The sequence below is a fragment of the Aptenodytes forsteri genome, unplaced genomic scaffold (genome assembly GCF_000699145.1).
Source record: "Aptenodytes forsteri isolate BGI_AS27 unplaced genomic scaffold, ASM69914v1 Scaffold119, whole genome shotgun sequence".
Classification (NCBI taxonomy): domain Eukaryota; kingdom Metazoa; phylum Chordata; class Aves; order Sphenisciformes; family Spheniscidae; genus Aptenodytes; species Aptenodytes forsteri.
In genome coordinates this window covers 2050183-2070641 of record NW_008796165.1, presented here as the reverse complement: position 1 = coordinate 2070641, position 20459 = coordinate 2050183, and the positions used below count along the sequence as shown (strand labels likewise).

The 20459-nt window shown below is 37.0% G+C and overlaps 1 protein-coding gene across 1 annotated transcript in view; it reads left to right on the top strand.

Moving 5' to 3' along the window:
• The first annotated feature begins 1549 nt into the window (after window positions 1–1549).
• AK5 (adenylate kinase 5) overlaps window positions 1550–20459 on the top strand; it is a 95183-nt gene continuing 76273 nt past the window's right edge. Inside the window, exons 1-4 of the mRNA XM_009287269.2 lie at window positions 1550–1733; window positions 2720–2887; window positions 8771–8940; window positions 9061–9174. Coding sequence (XP_009285544.1) covers window positions 1565–1733; window positions 2720–2887; window positions 8771–8940; window positions 9061–9174 — 621 coding nt within the window. The 5' untranslated portion in view covers window positions 1550–1564. The remainder of the gene's footprint in view (window positions 1734–2719; window positions 2888–8770; window positions 8941–9060; window positions 9175–20459) is intronic.

The following is a 20459-nucleotide window of genomic DNA, read 5'->3' as shown; positions in this document are numbered from 1 at the left end:
CGCCCCTCCGCGGCGCTGCGGGAGGCCGCCTCTGCCCGCCTTCGGCCGCCTGGGGGGCAGCCAACTTGCGCGTCCGCAGGGCAGAGGACCTCCGGGGCCGCTCTGCCGAGGAATCCAGGCGGGGGTTATCTTTCAGGCTTTCTCCAGGTTTTCATCGGCCTGGGAGAAAAAAAAAAAACCCACAACTGTTTAGTGAGGTTTTGTTTAGCGTCCTGCAAGTTACCTGGTGCTAAAGGTTGATAATTACTTCTCTGTGAAATGTGGATTTTTGGGGTTTTCTCCTTATCAGACATCCTGCCATCCATATAAAACACACACAGAGACACATGTATTTTCCCCGGTCTGTTCTGAAGCTAGACTTTTTTTTATGTATTTGAAAATTACAGGACATAGACCATGCTGATGTTTTACTAACGCATTTAGAATGTGAATGGTTTAACAAGAGATGCAAACAAAACAGTTCTTCTGTAGCGGCTCAAAGCTTGAGCTAGCATTTTTTTAAAAATGGTGCATATCTTCTGCACAAATATATGGCTAGTTGCTGTGATCGGTTAAGTAGTACAATAAGAGCATAGATGCATATAAATTATATCCTATTTTATAAATACAAATGTGTGTAAATAACAATTATTGTATAAACTGTAGATAATAAATAACGGAGCAAATCCTGAATTGGAGCTATTTATGTTTATTACTAATATCAACTGTGACCCTCAAGTTTATTTGCACAAAAATCAGGAAGAGCACAAAGGAGCAGAAATCATCCTGAAAGACGTTTATTGTTAAGAGAAGGTTGGATGCGGTTGTCTTGTGGAGAGGTGAGGTGATGACTTATGTATCACTTTGTCAAGGAAAATCAATTACCGTGCGTCAGAGGAGGGCCTGGCATTCCTTCTTCCACGCTCCCCATAATGCCCATAGGTACGATGCGTGCAGAATTAATACAGTAGACAGGGGTTTTCTAATGGCTGGGAATTTCTGGTCAATTAAATCTGGAAGCACCTATGAACTTCGGGTTTTGGGTTTTTTTCCAATACTGATCAAGATGATATTTGAGTATTTCTTGTGATTTTTAAAAATCTTTTTTTCATTATTTGTGTTAGTGTTGACTCAAGAATATGGATAAGACACTTGTGGGTGCACTGGTCTTTAGGGAAAAGATACGTTTCAGTGATCTAATAGGCTACACAGAATATGTAACTTCTGGGGCTATCTAGCTTGTGCATTGCTCTGCGTGTATTTGCCAGTGGTAGTTCTAAGAAAAATGTAGGGAATTTTTTTACTATTTTCAGTTCTTGCTACAGTGCAAGCAGACAAATATGAAGACATAGCCACGAGCTTCCTGTTCTGAATCATTTTTGTGACACCGGCAAACCAAAATCATACAATTTTTGCAGGCCTCACTCTCACGCATTGGCTTGAAATGGAGAGTCTGAATATGCAAGGAATATGGGGTTTCTCTGTGGAAAGTAAAATTGAAAGTAAAAATGCTTGGTTTTTTCTGGCATCTATTATTATAGTGTGTATTTCTGATCTTGCATTGCAGAGTCTGTTGAATGGATTAATGTGTTACAAACCCGATGACCCAATTGAATATTTGGAAAGCTGTTTGCAGAAAGTGAAAGAGCTCGGAGGGTCAGAAAAAGTGAAATGGGACACTTTTGTCAGCCCAGAAAAGAAGACCCTGCCTCCACTCAATGGAGGACAATCCAGGAGGTCTTTTTTCAGGAATGGTAATGTATTAAGTATAAAAATGATTGTATTTCTTGTGCTGTGGGTGGTTGTACATCCACTACTGAATTATTTTATGCTTACTTCTGTAGCAGATCATGCCTCATTCTGATTTTCCTTAGGCAAAGGACTCAAGGATTCTGTTTCCTTCCGTTTTGGCATTTGTTTTTCTTCTCCATAACGGATGCTATGCAGGAGAGGAAATTGTGATCATTTTGCAGCGTAATGATGGATGTTTGCTGTGTAAATGTTTAACACATTAGTGGAGACATTCCTCGTATCCTACCTAAAACATTTGCAAAGACAGGGGCAAAGTTGACCCAGTGCACTTGGTTTATATTTTTAGTTGGTCCTTATGGATGATGTACATAACAACTTCAATGCCGTTACAGTAGGTTGTTTTTCTAGTTTATATTGGAGCTATATGCTAATGTACCAAATACAATGTACATGATAAACACTTAGAAAAAGGTGCATCTCATAAAATCTAAGCAAATGTCATACCAATACCTGTAATTATTTTATTTGTAATGTTAACAAAGAGTAATTAGCCCATCTTTCAGTTGCCATAGTTATTATTCCTTGCCATCCAGCATTTCATTAAACTAATTAGCAAGAATACTATCTCTGTCTCTGTGTACAACATCTATCACCAAAAGAGGTCTGCTTAACAGTACAGGTTATCTGCACCATAGAGTGCTTTTCTTCTCGGAGGCCACTGCTGAACTCTGGGTGCTATGGGCAGATTTTCACAGAAAAGGTGACGTGCTTGTAAAGAAGCACCAAAGAAAACTGGCTTCTAGTGGTTCCAATGTAATAAATCAGCTAAATAGAGGCAAGGAATACTTAATGTAGTAACAGCAAGCACATTGTAAATTTAGGAGATATTTTTACTTTATTTATTATACTTATTTAAATCTGTGTACACAATAGATTTTGAGTTTTCAGTGTATTTCCACAATTCCCAGTTTGTCTTACTATTTTACAGTGATGCCTGATAATTCTAACTTCCCATACCGACGGTATGACCGACTCCCTCCAATCCAACAGTTTTCGATAGAAAGTGACACCGACCTCTCTGAAACTGCTGAGCTAATTGAGGAGTACGATGTATTTGATCCTGCAAGACCTCGACCAAAAATTATCCTTGTCATAGGTATGCAGGCAGAGTCATTTTGACAAGATTTTATCTTTGTTACTTTGCCTTTTTATTTGTACTGCAAATACATTGAATGCCTATATGTATTTAAATACAATTTTTCCATCTGCCGTAGCGAGTGGTGCAGCCCAAATAGAATGTATCAGAAAGTGAAATTGTTAGTGCTGAGGGTATACATCATCTCAGCTGTAAGCGTTTTAGGGGTTACAGTAAGCACCTGTGGTCATGTTCTGTAGACTGGATGCCCATTAGCAGCTGGAGAGCTCACGGTTGGCTTATGGAGCGCATCTGCCAGATTGTTTTAGATTTAATCTAAAACAAACCCGACTCATGCATTTCAAAACAGCTTCACCATGTGAACCAAAGTGCTCTTCCAAAGTGTGCTCCGGATCAGAGCTGAAACACTATCGTAGATGTACTCAAAGCTGCTCACAAAAAAGGATATTTAAAAATACTGGACAAGCCAGCTCAAAAAGGTGATAGGGAACTGTTGTCCTCTATATTTAGAACCTTGAAAACTGATCGGTACATACAGCTGGAGTGAGCATACATGGTCACTAGTCCATTGCATTGATAAATTAATCCCTAGATCTATTTGGCAAATGAATCCTGTGCCATCTTCAGGGAGAGTGAGCCATCAGTTAGCATTAGTTAATTGTGCTCTCTCCCCAAGTTCTCTCTTGTGTGCTGTTTAGTGTCCTTTCTAACCAGCTTGTACTTTCCAGCCTCAGACAAGCATACTTTAGTAAGAAATAGCTGCAGTTTAAGTCTAAATCAACATTTTATTCTGTGTCTGAATTTAAGTTCTTTGAATTAGTTTCCTTGTCATCTGGGATAGTTGTCTTTTGAAATTTTACCGCCAGGCCTAATTCTCTGATTCTCTGGACTATTTAAATAGTTACAGCACAGGTGCCAGGTGATGGAGAATCACATTTTTAGTCTATAAAGATGTATTCGTATTAAAGAGAGAGACTGCTTCCATAACAGAGAATAGTATGTAGTATAGTAGAAGAGAATAGAAATGTCTTCTCTGTATTACAGAGTGGGATCTCTGAGAACAGCATGTGCTCTAGGCTCTGCATCCAGCAGGTCTCAGGAATGTGATATTGGAATATATTGAAAACAGAAAACCAGGCATTTTTCTAGATATTTGTGGTATGCCAGAAGAATTGCTTAGGCATTTGAATTTTCTTAATCTTTTGTTTTGGAATTACAAATCTCAACATGCAAATCTCTCCATGCACTGTTGAACTATAAAGCTTGCATTAGATGGAGAAATAACACGTGCCTTTTTTTCCCATCTTAATTAATTAGCTAGCCTTCCTTTTCATAAAGGAGAAAAACTGGCTCCTTTTCAGTGACCACAGAAGGCTCTTAATGCACTGAAATCCATGTAGCTCTATTGCGGTAGAGTGATGAATGAAGGTTTGATCTAGGTGAAATAAAGAGAGATTTACTTTCACCTCTGGAACTGAGTGCAGGGGTAGTTGAAGTGACATCCTTGAACGCCAGCATATAGTGAACAGACCATGCATTTTACAGAGCTTCTCTTTTCTCCAGTTTATATAGGGAACATTCTAAACGTTCCACAAAGGCTATTTCAGGTTTATTTTCCAACTGAGTTTCTCTGAATCTGTCTGTTATAGAGTGGTCTGATAGAAACACAATACTATATGTAGCTTAGCAGCTCTTGTCCAATTTTGTACAGTATCAAGAAAATTTCTCCCAAATTCAGCCTTCTATTGAGGAAGCACATAAAAACATACACTGGAAAGAATAAAAGAATAACTAATATACTGAATGAAAGAGAGAAAATGAAAAAAAGTGTCCTATTAATTTCAAGAGACAAATATTCTACACAAAAAACGTGTTGCATATTTTTCAGCTTGCATAAAGTGCTGGTGAAAACTTCAGTTAAGCAAGCTGTTTATGTCTAAGTAGTGATAACTAACCATACTGCCTAGCTCAGATGGTGGGGGACTGAAATGAGTAGAAGTTAAAGACCTGTCTTCTGCTTCGCATATTAGGTGAACTTTTCTTTAATAATGCATTAGCCCAAGATCTTTTTAATGCTTCCATAAAGGTTTTTACAACTTCTTTGCTTTATGAAATCTATCATCCTTATAATAAACCAGGTAGCTCCAAGGCAAAAGAGAACTCGCTTACAAAGGCGGGGGGTTTGTTCTTTTTCTGTGTTTGCAGAAAAGTCTTCTGGTGAAATGTAAAGCTACAAAGCTGCAAAGTGAGTATGTGACTGGATTTTAGAAAAATCAGATGGAAGCAGCCAGGATGGCACACATCTGAATCACCGGAAAATTAAGTTTCTAAGGCATTATAACACTAGGAAACTAGATTGTGTTTAAAAATGAGCTTCCTAACATATTTTGACAAACACATTTTTACTATTGGTACAGCCTGAATGCAAAGATCTTAAAAAATGAATTACCTGGTGTCACTAGCCCCATAGTTCAGTATGGTTTTAAACTGCACTTAATTAAAAATATTAGTTAATATTAAAAGAATACGTTTTCCATTTATAATCGAAGTTTAAAGGATAGATCAAAGAGAATCGTGTCAGCAGTCAGCTGGCCCGTTGATTTGTTAAATCCAGTCCACAGCTAGATTTTAAAATCATCAGTCTTTTCAGAAATCTTATTATTACATGAATTTATTTTGAATTTACAACAATATAAGCAAAATTGAAATTTTGAACTTCCATTGCCAAAACTAGGTTAAAACAACTGCTTTAGTAAAACTTTTTGGGCATACAAATCTTCACTTGAAACCAGTTAGCAAACATAATTTTAGATGCAACAAATGTTCCTTAGTCTAGACATCTTCTAAGCAATATGTAAAATAATCACGCTTTTCTTGAATAATGTATAATCTCAGAATAAGTGAAAAGAATGAAAACCAAAAGTGATTTGATTTTCCTTTCTTGTGAACAGTTCGTCAGTATGATTTATCAAAGAGTCAGGAATGGATACATAGTTCAAAGCTTTCCCTAATAGGAGTGTAAAGTCTGTCTACTTGGTTTCAAAAAGTTTTTTTCAGCTATTTTATGGTTTTACACAGACTGATGTTTTTTCAAGTAACAGTTCTGTTTTCCTGGCATCTTTTGTATCTCTGCTGGAATAGGGATACTATTTTCCTTGTCAAATTTTCTGTTTCTAATTTTCTACATGTTACCTATATATGTTTTGCATCTTTATTGTTTCTGGGGTGCAACATAGTCTATTTGAAACTTGCCTTGAGTCTCCAGGGAAATTAACTGAATTTCCTTTCTTGGAAGTTTTATATCTGCAGGAATTAAGCACAGCATCGGCTCTGGTATGTTTTATAAACCCTTTGCTCCAAAGCACAGTCACAACCTACCGCCCCTTTTTTCCAATAGTTAGGATTATTGCCAGTAAATAAAGCCACATAAATTCATAGTAATAAATGTTACACGTATGTATAAATACACACATATGTAAGATACATTATTTATATGTTATGCTTATTCAATTGCAATATGTGGCTTTATATATAGAGAGAGGGTTGCTTATGGAAATCTTTAGACAGAGTGAGTAGACATTCCAGTAACAAGTAATAATCCTATTCATTCACCTGGCAAAATCTGCTCTGTACAAACTGGCAGCAATCATCGAACAATTAGCTGCACTTCTTCGTGCTGTTGTTTTCATCTACGTAAGAAAAAAGACACTGGGAATCTGTTACTCCAAACCTACTATCATTCCAGATTACCAAGAGCCTGTAATAAACTGTAAGCAGCATGGAATTATCTTGTTTGAACGTTTGTATCATCAGGTACGTTTTTGATACAGGAGTGAAACCCAATGTAAGGTTTGCTGAAATGCATTTGTCATGGGGAAGGCTGAGCATGCCATCAAAGGGAGCGGGGAGAGCCGAAGCAGAATTGCTTTGTAGCCACTTTAGTGGAGGAGATGATTCCCGGTGTATCAGATGCTTGCGTATCTACAAAAGGGAAACATCCTTGTTTCTAACGAAGAGGATAGCTAAACTGTCTATGAAAGAAAGAGTTCAAGCCGAAAAAACTAAGCCCATCTAGATCACCTAGTAGAAGTGAAATGGAGGAATAGCTGTAAAACCTAACGTAATCTGCCGAAAGAAGAGAGAAAGCGTGTACCTTTTTTAGGAGAGAAACAGCAAGTGAACTGAATGAGGGAAAAATATTTGTCAGTTGTAACCTTACTGTACAGAGATAAGATACAGTTTTTCTTTCATTTCTTTGCTTGTGTGTTTTATGAACATCTGTAGCTGTATCAACTAGTTGGGTGTTACAGATAAATGCTTATATTTGTATTTATCTTAACCTGGCTTGATTTAAGCATTATTTAAACTAATTGGATAATGATAAAGCCATTTTTTTCCCAAGGGTGTAACTAAACTGTGGGCAGGGTGTGGGAACACCTTAATAATACGCACGTTTCCCTGTGCATTCTCTTCAAATGGGTCCCGATCTGAGTTGCAAAGGCCAGTTGGAGAGTTATCATCACAGCGTCAGGGGTGCAGAAGAATTCCTAGTGACTACTGGTGATGCTAAAAGCTCGCTGACATGTAATATTGGGGCATAGGTTTGAATCTGGTTACACAGAGAGTGTCATAACCATATATGAAGCAATATTGTAAAGCTGATCCTGCAGTCAAATCTGTATTAATTATATAAATGCCTAAAAGCTCTTTGTGGGAATAAAACAGATAACATAGGAAAGGGTTATATCATTACTAACAAGAAGCTCATTGTATTCATATTTACTTTCATTGCATTGCTGTATTTTTTAAAGTTCACAGAAAATGTATATTGTATTTTTAATAAACCTTAATTCTTTGTCTGTTGAAGTAAAATTCAATGTTCTCATACACAATTCCCCAAAATATAGCTACTTAGTGTTGGGAATTAATAGGAAAAGATTTGTTTTGATTTTGCTTTGTTATGCTATTCAGTAACATACACTTTTCTATATATAAACATTTATTTTTATCAAAACAATTCCCTGTTTTTACATACTGGATTCCACTTTCTCTGTTCTTCATATCATAATGTGTCCTTTTAGTTCAGACATAGTCTTATTTTTTTTTACATGCATTCTTGCTTCTGCTGTCCAGCTGACCTTCACTTCAGCATTCCCTGCTATGTAACGTAGCTGTTTTCTGTGATTTTGATACCTATTCTGCCTGTGCTATATTGAAGGGTCTCTTTATTCTTAAAGGTGTCCAGCAAGCTGAACCTAACAAATTACTTCTCTATCAGATGCTTCAAGCATCAATACCAGAAGTATGTGTGGTTCAATAAAAGTCCTTGTAGCAAATCACTATGGAAACATCTCAGCTGATTATTTAATATTTTTCTGTATTTTAAAATTAGAAAACTTCAGAAACTCATGCAAGCATATTTAGGAGCAGATTTTATTAGTTCCATTTCATGACTAGTCCATTGATTTCATTGGCTTATTTAACCAGGTATGATTCTTTCTGATATGAATACGCTTCAGACTATCTGGCTTTATCTTCGGATTCACAGGGTTCAAGAAGGGACCAGTTCATTTGTGTCTTCCTCTACTACAAATCAAGAAAAATTCCTTTCCAGGAACAGCTTTAGAATGAGGTCAAGCCTAAAAGAACATGTTTATTTTTAATTCGCAAGTAGATTTGTATTCTTTTTTTTTACTTCACTTTACAAACTGTTACCTTTATCATCAGGTAGATGAGACTCATTTCTAAATGGCTGGTAACGAGTCATGCAACTGCAGGATTTGCTCTTGGTTGGAAAAATGGTGCTGATAGCAAAGATTTCACATGTGAGTGTGTACTTCAGATGAAAGGTTAATTTAATGTTTTGCTTATAATTACCAATAGGTGGCCCAGGAAGTGGTAAAGGAACACAGAGTTTGAAAATAGCAGAACGTTATGGATTTAACTACATATCAGTTGGTGAATTGTTAAGGAAGAAGATCCACAGCACAAGCAGCAATAGAAAATGGAGTCTAATTGCCAAAATAATTACTACTGGAGAACTGGCCCCTCAGGTACAACGTATCCTGTGTTCATGTTTACTTTCAAAGGATTTGTACATGCTGTATTAATGTGCACCATCAAGAAAACTTCCTTTACAATATTAAATAAATAACTTCTTTTCTCTGTGAAAGGAAACAACCATAACTGAGATAAAGCAGAGATTAATGCAGATCCCTGATGAAGAGGGTATAGTGATTGATGGATTTCCCAGAGATGTTGCCCAGGCAATCTCCTTTGAGGACCAAGTAAGAGATTGTTTTTATTCTTAAAATAACTTACATATCTCTGCAATAGTTAAGCGTCTTGAAATCATCAGTAAGATTCCAAGAAAGACTAGATGTTATTTCTAACTGAGCGTTGCTCTTTAAATCTTTGCAAGTACATAATTACAGGTTGACAAAAGGTTATTCTTTTGGTTTACGTTACATTACGTTCTGTCTGAAGACAGAATATTTTGTACAAAGACAGTGTGATAATATAAGCAATAATCCAAGCCTCTTGTCTCAGTAATGAAAATCCTCTCAAGATGAAGAAGAAAATAACATCAAATGTACAATTAATATTTTTTCTAGCTTAGTGATTTAGAATGGGGGAAGACATTATATTTCCGTATCTATTTGTTCAATTTAATCCACATTAAGAGAAACATACTTAAATCAATGCATATCTTCACAACGCTTTTAATCTCAAGTTTCTTACAGTGCATTGAAAAGACTGGAATAAAAGAAGGGTTAAAGCTGCCCATGTTTTGCAAGTTTTTGTAAACCAGAAATGATGCTCTTTTTTTAGAAATTTAGATCATTTTGGTTATTCTAAACTGCAATTCTAAGGTTTAGTCAGCTAAAACTGTATTCCCGAGTTCTATTCACATGTTGTTTTCATGTGTGTATTTTAAACTAATCTAAAAATACTTAAATTCAGTGGAAAAACAAACAGCTTATGTAATTTTCTGATCAAGCGCTGTTAACATAACAGTTATGGTCACAAGTAAAGGTTGCAGTTTCAGTGCTGAATTTTTAGAGCGCCCTTCATGCAGAGCGTTTCAAAGTCCTTCACAATTGCTGGTGTATTACCGTTTCTGTCCTTTGAATTCTAAGTGGCATTGCCAAGACAGAAGTAACAAAAGAAAGCAGCTAATGAGGCATTTCATTAATGTGCTTTTATAAGGTATTATTCTGGGCAAAATTTAGAAGACTGAATTGAGGAAATTAGAGGAAACAGACAAAATAGTTATTACAGAAAATAACCAATGACTGCCAGCTGTATCTCCTTATAATAAACAAAAGACAACATTAACTATTTTATAAATGAAACAGCAGAAATTTAGGCTTAATGGTAATTTCCTTGCCTCATTTTTTTGTCCAGTATATTGTGTGATAGCGTGACTTAAGCGCGTTTCTCGGTGCTATAATTTTGTGCTGATGTTGTGTTTGATGAAAGAATGGGGGATGTGAAACTGGAAGAACTGACGGGAGTTAAAGTAAGTGCTTCGAGTTATGCTAGGGTCAGATTCTCCTTCAAAGGAAAACCAGTTAAGCAACACTTGAGCACCCATCATAGGGTCCGTTAGTAATACCACTAAAAAGTGGAGTCCAGAAGGTAATAGAAAAAGCTCAGGCCATACTGTGCTGTAGAAGGGGAGAAATATGGACACTATGTTTCATATATGTTTGAACCCTCTCTTTGCACCATTCTAATATGCTTTTATAGTATTTCCTCATTCAACTTGAAATATTCCCCTCTGCCAGCCTCGTTAGCTCTTGTTGACTACGGAAAACTACATGGGAAAAAGACTGATAGAATGACGGATGATAGAAATCCTAACTTTGGCTCCTTTTTAGTATGTGCTGTTGCTTCAAGGATGCTGTAGATTGGTCTCTTTTTTTCTTTTAGAGAAAAGAGAGGGTGGATTTAGTCATTTTAGACCTGACTATATTCTCAGAGAGTTCCTTTGTTTTCAGTCTAATGGGATTTGCTAAATCGTACTCCTCAAGGCCTGATTCTGCCTGAAAGATAGATGACTGTCTGAGCCTCTCAAAAAATCCCAGAGCACTTCATATAGGGCCACCTTTCAATCTTACCTGTTCTAAAATAAATATGGGAAAGGAAAGAAGAAATCATTGAGCTTTTATAGGAGCATAGGAAAGAAAATTTGGTCTGTTTAGGGTCCCCCTTTTTCACCTTTCTTTGCAGCTGACCTCATATATGAATATATCTAAACATATCTAAATAAATGTACAATGTACATATTTCAACATAAATACTGTACTGTTTAATCCAGTGGGATATGTTCAGTGTTTTATCTTGGCTTTATATTTTAAAGAAATAAAATATGCTTCTTTTTTCTTTAAAATTCTCTGTTTAGTAAGCCATAATGCTACACACATAAGTAGGAAGGTCTTGTGGTAAGGAAAGGGGACTTTCCACGTCGGCAGACGTGGCACCCATCTTCCTTCACAGGATGAGGCTGACAGTAATCCATGGCATGACAGGTTATTTACATTAAACGTGCTAACATTTTTAAGGCACTCAGAGATCCCTCAATGGGAAGTGCAATTGAGTTGTGGAGAATTCAGTAATTAACTGTTGTGATAATTTGTTTAGGTCTGCAATTAAAGATGCTACAGGTGTTTTCCACAGCTTAGAAATGTTGTAGCTTTCTTGCTAGCAGTGTGTAGAACAGAACAGAATTGTTCTCACGAGCCAAAAGTGACAAGGTGGGAAATAATTAGTTGAAATTTCAGCAAAGAACATTTTGATTAAATAGTAAGACACTTTATAATTAGAAGATCTATTAAGCAGTGGAACATCCTTCTGAAGAAAATGGTGAAGTCCCACAAAATGCAAATAGTCAAATCACGTGATTCTGTAATACATATGCCTTATTCTTACAAAGACATCCCCTGTAGAACACTGAGATCTGTTGATAAAAAGTTCTGAATAAGAACTAATTCTTATTGTTATCATTAATTTTGTCATGGGTGAATACTTATTCTTACAGGCAGTCCCTTTAAGACCATTACATGCTTACGTACCTGAAAACAGCAGCAAAGGTTGTATGACACAAGCCGTTTTAAAGATTACATGTAGGGGAACTGCCAAAAGATGCATGAAGTAGGAGTTACTATTTATTTAACTGTTTTCCCTCATTCATGATCCCTTCACAGCTGTTAATTGTTTTGATTACAAGGGTTGTAAAATGCAATTTTGTGCTTTCGAACAGTGACTTTACATTATTATTTGTTCCATAAAGCAGCTAGAACACTTCTGGGTTTTACGATGTAAATTAAAATAACGATGGTAAGTTTGTATAAGGGTAAATAGAATATGCTGGCTTTCTCAGTTCTTTCAGCCATATAGGATATAGAGTAGATGCCAGTGGGAGGAGTGAGCAGCAGGGACAAAGGTGATTGTTCATTTATCCTTCGTCATTTGAGTGTGTTGCGATGGGTATTCATCTGTAATCCCATGGAAGCTTGAAATAAACAAAGAAGCATTCATTTTAAAAGTAGCATTTTCCACTGTATAGCCTTCCTCTTTTGCCCTTGTTTACACAGACAGAAACAAACTCCAAGAATATATGTAATAATACCAGAAATAAATTGTGGGGGGAGAATGTGAAGGACAAGTTATTAAACTGAATGGAAATAGAGATGAGTAATACAAGATACTGAGGGAATAGGTAAGGTTGGAACAGAGACTGAACAAATGTGAGGAAAATAGGAGGTCTATAAACAAAACAGGCTACAAAAACCTAACATCATTATAGGTCAAGAAAGCATGTCTTGTCTTCATTAATCGTAAGAAGTCTATATTGTTTTGTTACCCATATGTTGTTCCTCTTTGTGAGGCATGATGCAGCGGGGTCAAGAAAGTATCTAGATCCAATGTCACATAAAGGGTGAGGAAGTCAAAACTTGGACTAGAGGTGAGCTGGCCACAGTGGTCAGCGAAAGGTGGACCAGGAGAGAGCCTGCATGGTTTTTGGTCTAAGCCACGTCATCTCCCCTTTCTCTACTAGTGCATGTTGTGGACAGTAGATGATGAACAACTGAAAGGCAAGGCACAAAGGGCATAAAATCTGTCTTGCTCCCAAACACTAACACTGTAGTTCCCTGAACGCTCTTTAGTGAACCTTTTTGTATATATTATTAGATGGCTTTCACCAGTAAGAACTGTGCTGAGTTATTGTGAAGATAAACTAATTTATATTGGAAATGGTTCACCATATTAGTAGAGGAACAGGAAAAGGTCGGCTAAGGTGCCTGGTTTCTCTTGCAAGCACATGTAAAATCTAACTGTGCTGTGTTTGCAGACATCCCTAATGTAACAAATTATTTATGCTAAAATAATCCCTTCAGTTTTATGGCTCACATAGCTGTTACTGAGACTTGACACTATTTGAGGTTTCATAATCTCCTCATTTTGTGAAAAAATCAAATGGATACATATATGTCTGAACTATAGTTACAATGCCTGTCCTGCATAATGTTCTAGGATAGGAATACACAATGATAATGAATTCTTGTTGAACTTCGCTTGTAATTGCTCTTGGTACTACCAGCACATTTTTATCCCTTTGACTAATCCAGAAGCTGAACTTTTCTCTGGGAAAAAATGTTATTTTTAGTGAACGAGTCAAAGCAAACCAACTTATGCTAACATTCCCAAACATAGGTATAGCTAAAAGATGACGATTTCTTCCTTATTATGTTGCCAGACTCTTGTGTGGACAGTAAGTTCTCAACGTGTTGCTAGGCAGAATTGTATTAAAACACATTGCATCTCAATGACTAAACTGCCTAAGATAAAGCAATGTATCATTTGCAGCACTCACAGTATTTCTCTTTCTGCTCAGATCGAGAAACCAGAAGTAACAACCACTGCTTCCAAGCAATAATGTCAATCTGGAACAAGTGGATTAAAAAGCACTTTACACCTCTGAGGAATTTTACATTTGAATTAAAGCTTTTTTCCTCTCTCTCTTATTGAGTATTGTTAATATCACTGTTCCTATCATCCATATATTTTGAGCAGGAAAGAAGTCTTTAAGACTAAAGGCATCAGTGATGTTTTCAGATTTTCAGCAGTGCTTGCCAACCAGCAGCAACTCTGCCATTCTGGTCACTTACTTACACCAGCTTCATTTCTTAATGGTCAGCTACTCATTGCAGACTCATTGCAGCCTGTTAGAACTCATAGCCGTGAGCACTGCGGTTTCCTCTGAACTTCTTATTTGAGTTGAAATAAGGCCCGTATTTTTCTCTTTGAAGACTGAATACATGACATAACTTCTCTCATTGGAAGTCCTGGATTGTTGCCAAGTCCTGACTCTCCCATTTCTTAATTCCAGAAAGCAGAGTCAATGCTGCCAACACTTTTGATAGGGGTACTTTTAATAAAGCCCTGAAGTCATGTGGCTATGAGAATCTCAGCTCTCACTTTAAAACAAAATTTCAAGCAGTCGTGCTTGTGGAGAAAAAATGAAAACGTGAATTTTAATGTCTTAAAAGCAAATAGAACATCCAGTTTATATATTTGTGTTAAATATATGATAATTTCTGGATTTTGATAATTTTGAAATCCTTCTGCGTACTAGTGCAGATTTAATACTGATTTATTTAGCCTTTCAGTTTGAGCCTAGGCATAAAGCTATCCTAAACCACAAATTTCTAAGGTATCCATGATCTCTGCTGAGTGCAAATAGTAGAAAGGTGTTTAGATTTCAAGCACACATTCGAAAATGCCAAGGAGAAAATGGTTTATTTACCATTAACCTGTCAGCTTGAAATTCAGCAAGTCACCTACAGCACCAGCATGCTCAAGCATGCTAAATATCTTCCTCTCCAGTAACACGGTAATGAAATGCCTCTGACTGGTGTATTGAACTCAAATGACTTGTGAAGAAGAAACTGCAGTTTGACTTTCTGTATAATCTCTCACATGGCGACAAGTTTTTACCCTTCCCAGGAGAAACAATTTTTCACTTCAGTATTTTGCAGTTAATTTCAATTACTGCTTTGGTTTGTTGGGTTTTTTCCCCCACTTTCAGTCATTCATGCATAACTTTCCTTCTGATTTCAGTAATTCCTTCACCAACATTAACCCTGTTAGTTTCAATACAGTGAGTACAGATGACGTTTGCTTAAAATATATTAATTGTAAGTTTTGTTAATAGTGAAATGAAATGTGGAACAGGTATTAGAATTAATGAATATTCATTAATGAATATAATTTAATTTCTTGACAAAAAAGAAAGACTATTTTTGTAGAAATTATCTTAAAAATATTTTTGTGTTATATGGCCTAGGTGACAAGACTATGTTTGAAGAAGTAAAATCTTAATTTAAATAATAAACGGAGGCAGTAAATTTTATCTGATTCTTTGTTTAAAATGTCCTTAAGAATATTCGTAAATGCACTACACCTGCAAAGGATAACTAGTTCATCTTGGCTGTGATTCGAGTTAACTTCTTAACTCCCAAATATAGTCCTTCTGAAAATTATTATGAGAATTAATTGTGCTGAAGTAGAACAAACTATGTAGATGGCACAATATAGGATGCTGGGAAAAACTGACCCTCTCACAGCCTTACAGGCTAAGGACAGCAGTCCTGATCCTCCAAGTCAGATACTTAAACCTCCCAGCTGAAGTGATGCCTGCAGTCCCCTCAAAGTTTGACATAGGTGTTTGTGGCCAAGCGACCTATGGCGGTCTGACTGCCAAGCTCATGCTCTGCAAAGAGCTTCTCATAGAAAACCTGCTCTGTCACTGGCCAAGAGCGTGGGCTCCAGAACGACTGGTAAAATGAATGCAACCGTTCTGTGAATCTCCTTAAGGGGAAAGGATCTGTTCTTTGCAATAGGTTTTTGTTCTGGTAAAGGTATTTTCTGCATCATGATCTATGTGTCTTCTTCATTTCATTGCCTCCTCAACTTCTATCTCCCTTCTCCCAGATCTCCACTTCATTGTTCAGGCTGATAAGCCTCAGGTACGATCCCCTACTGGATATATGTACCCAGTCATCCATAGGAGGAGCGGGAAGGCTAGCACATCAGCAGTCTACATTGCTGTGGTTCCTCTCATTCATTCTCTTTGGCCCTGTGAGTTTTACATTGCTTGCTTAAAGCCAGGCCTGAGCAGGAAGCCTGTGCAATGGTCTTATCATTGTCTGTCTGCTTCCCTGAAAGCTAGAGCACTCTTCTGGGAAAGGCAAGCAGTGGTTCAATTTTCTGCTGGGTAAGAGACCCTAGACCTCAGGTTTCCTATTTTTCTGGACAAGGGCTCTTCTCTGCTAGCCAAACTAGCCAAAGGAGAGCTCATCCGTTGCTGGTCCTTAACCCTCAGGAGAAGACCTGATGTTCTGAATTCAGAGTGGATGGAGGTGCCTGCTGAGCAGTTCTGAACCAGAGGTCTGCTTAGACCTTTCTTTGTAGCATTAGCATTAGTGTTTACAGCTAGGGATTTCTATCAGCTAGCTGCCCTACACAGGTGAAAATCCGAATCAGTTCTCCCTAAAGACACCTGCCTCAATCAATTATTAGGGGGCCTAATTATGTAGTCTGGGCAATTGGCTGGAAGCTTATTTCTTGGGCAGTATGAATACAGTTCAAAAGCAGTTACCAGAAAAAATTCTGTCATCAGGATTCATTCTTTGACAACATGATTCATGATTTTGCTTTCTAAAACAAGAAAAAACTATGCAAACAGTCTAGTAACCCAGCAGAGATGGAGCTATAAAAAGCAAATCAGTAATTACAAGGGAGAGCACCCATACAACGGACATAAACTGGCTTGCTAGTAACCTTTACCAATTAGAATAAAATGCACTGTTAAATTAACAATTGTTCATGAGCTGTCAGTTAAATTTTCTCAGGAGTGTCTAGTAGAACATACCAGGAATTAAGAAACGGAGCATTTTCATATTTTGCCTAATGAGGAATAATGAGAGAGAATGTAATCATCTAATTTCTAGCAAACAACCACACGACTCTCACTAACAAGAGGAGATGTAGAAAATATCCCCAGAGAGAAGAGAGCGTCTTTCCACTTACACTGCTTTACGTCAGTAACACCACCGACTTGCATGGAATTACTCTCAATTTACTCCTTGTTCCAGTTTAGGAAGGAGATTCAGACCCAAAGAGAGTAGGATTTACTTACTAGTAAATACTATTCTAAAAAATGAGACGATGTACCCACCAGTTTTATTCTGAGTTGATGCCATATGCTCTTTGTCTCATTTGAAATTCAGAAGGTTGTGAATAACCAGAAACCTGCCTGTTCCCATAGGCAAAGATTCTCCCTTCTGCTGAGTTCCAGTTAGTAAGTAGTCAAATTCACTTCCCTGAGCCCCACAGTCCTTCCTCACATGCATTTCTGGACATGAATAAGACCCTCTGCCTTCAGCAGAAGATGAGCATGTTATGGGAAATCAGCATGAAGGAATCCAGTTCTTCTGTCTGTGCTGGTTCTGTACACTTTTTCTACAAGCTGAGTCTCAGAATAAAACTTATTCACTAGTCATAAAACTCAAAAACAGTTAGTTCTGAGTTAAAAAAAAAAGGTTTGTTTTCAAATGAGTCATAAAAAAAACCTTTTCCTGTGTTAGAAAGAAGCAATTTGTACTCATATTTATGTAGGAGAACTAGATATGTGTCCAGAGAATTAACCCCAGATGTCCATATGTTCACACTAGCCTGTTACATTCCAACTTAAAGTATTTATAAGCACGTCTTGCAGGCAGGTGCAGTTGAGGTAAGTGGAAGCAGAGCGGTTCATGAAAACAGAAGTGAAATATCAATAGCATTTCAAGGGTTTACCCTGAAGGTTGTAAATGCATGTGGGAGAAATATATTAAGTGCTATTAGGTCTGTATACCTATGGGTATAGAAGAGATGTTACCCTTTTGTGCATCTAAAACCAAGCAGAGGCTTGTGTTTATTAAATGGTTTTCAGCTACTTTCTGATGATAAAGCTGCATATTCTGCAGGTAAAAGATGAATTCATAGAGGCATCACATAATCAGAATCTGCTTTGTATTCCTACCTCAAATATGCTTGAATTACTTTTTTTTTTCCACTTCAAAAAACCTTTTAGACAATACTTCATTTGAAACTAGGCTTCTTGAACTGAGAATTTTCAACCATTGTTTTCATTGACACTTTATTTCTGTGAGTGAAGTGTATTTCAAATTCCAAACGCCAGTGTCAGAAAAAATAGTTTTAGTTTCTGGGATTCTGATAGTGTCTTTTGTACTGTTGCTGTTACTAGTCAAAAAATTAAGAACACCACCACTGCTCAGGTCCTGTAAAGAACTTTCCATTTTAAAAAGCGATAGGAAATAATTAAAACCTAATTATTTAACTTTCCACGTAATTACTGTGTTGTACCTCGTTATTATCCTCATTTTACAACTAGGAAAAAAAACCAGTTAGGCCCAGGGCATGCTTTCCCATTTTCTTAAAAAGGAGCTGACCTCTGAAGCCAGTGCAGTTTGTGGGAACTAAGCAAATGAGAACCTTCACACCTGATGGCGTCACGGTGGCTTTCAGATCCTTCCCTTGCTGTGGGGCTGCACTTACTTGGCCACAGTTTCTTTAAAGAACTGAGATTGGCTGCAGAAAGCTGCACTGTCACGTTTGTGTGAAACAGAAGGAGACTTTCCCTTTGTCGCCTTCCTCTTTTTCCTTTAAGGCTAATAATTTCATGAGAGATCTATTTATTGTAAGTACTCTCTGTAAGGTTTGATATTATCTGTGAAGTTATGTTCTGTGCAAAAGCTTAGGTCCTACACTTGAGGAGGTCTGCTATGACTTCACAGATCTGAGTACGTGGTAGATGCTAGTCCTGAAGATGTTTGGGAGCGAGCACTGAAAGTGAGGAGAAGGCCAGCTACAGCTTGCAGCATCTGAAGATTTCTTACCATCTTTCTTCACTGTTATTAGGATCCACAGAAATGGAAATACTAAATAAAACTACTCACTTGTATAAACGTCTTTTGTCCTTCGCTTTACTAGATCCCTGATTTGCAGTTATAATTTCTGAGTTCCTGTGTAATGTATGTTAGGAAGCTCCAATCAGCCGGATATCCACACTGGGACTTGAAATGTCTCTGCGCTCAGTCTGCTGCAATGTGCATCAGCCATTCCCTTTCATGAGATAGTGTTCCATGGCCCTATCAAAAAGGATTTCAAAAGGCTTTGAAATCTGTAGCATTTTTTTCACAATCTGTGTCATAATTTGGATTTCTTTACTACGGTATGCTCTTTAAAGTCCCAACTTCTGATTCCTCCTTATGCTTCTACTACTAATGAAGCAACCTTAATTTAACAGAGCTACTTTCAATAATGTCCATATTGCATGGAAGTCTGACACAGAAACTTACTTTCATCGTCTTTCATATGAATAATTATGTGCCTTAAAGCTATTATGTGGTAGTAAAATTAACCGTCATAATTAATTCATCCCATGAAAGGACAGAATGACTCTGTCAATTATGTATTTAAAATAGTCTGAAAAGGGAGGGGGGAAGTTACTCTGTTGACATTGAGGTACGTATGTTAGAGGTAGGAGAGAGCTTCTCTCCCACCGGCAGTTACTTAAAAAAATAGTTTACAAGGTTAATTGTTTCAAAATCTAATAGATACTCATTAAAAATTACCAGAATTCGTATTTTGGGGGTTTGGTTTGTCGTTTGTGTCCTCATGTCTCCAATCATCTACAATATGCATTAAAAATAATTTGATTTTCTTTAAAACCCTATTTAATTTTCTGTAATGATAAAGAGGCCGCCAGCCTGTTTGCTAGTGCTGCTTATCAGACTGCCTTTTATTGTTTGAAAATGGCTCTGCTTTTTAGCCACTTTCTACTTCCCCATCTCCATATCCTACTCTGTCAGTGACCTCCTTTGTAAAGGCTAATGACCATCCCCCCAGTTTTGAAAAGTTGTATTTGTTTCTTTTGACTTCAGAAGTAGCTTTTTGTGCTCAGACTGCCAGGAGAAAAGGCCAGACTGTACTTCAGGTTGTATTCCCTCAAATGACAGAAACCCAGCTAGACACGATTTTTTTTTTTTAAACTTTTTTATTAATTTTCCAGATTGTCCACCTGTGAAGTCTTGACTCTTCAGTCTAGTATATGGTTGTCTTTAGGCAATTTAGCATCCTTGGGTAGAGGGATCTAGATGTAGAGAGTATTCAGAAGCATAATTGGTTTGTTCTGGCCCTCAATAGCAATGTATTAATAACAACTGTATAATGAATGTAAAGATATAAACCAGTTTCTTCTTTACAGAGTAGTAGTTAGAATACATGTAGATGTTCCGGTGATACTTTTTTGTGTCTGTATTTTTGACTCAAATTTACATAGTAGCAAGCTGAACAAAGACAAAATTATTCTGTAGATAGGAAACATCACGAGAAAAATGTCTCTTTAGCATTCTTGAGCATCCACCATCATTTGTAATGTAACTAGATTATACCATTTCTAGAATAGCAAACTAATTGTTTTATTAATTGTTGTGGTTTA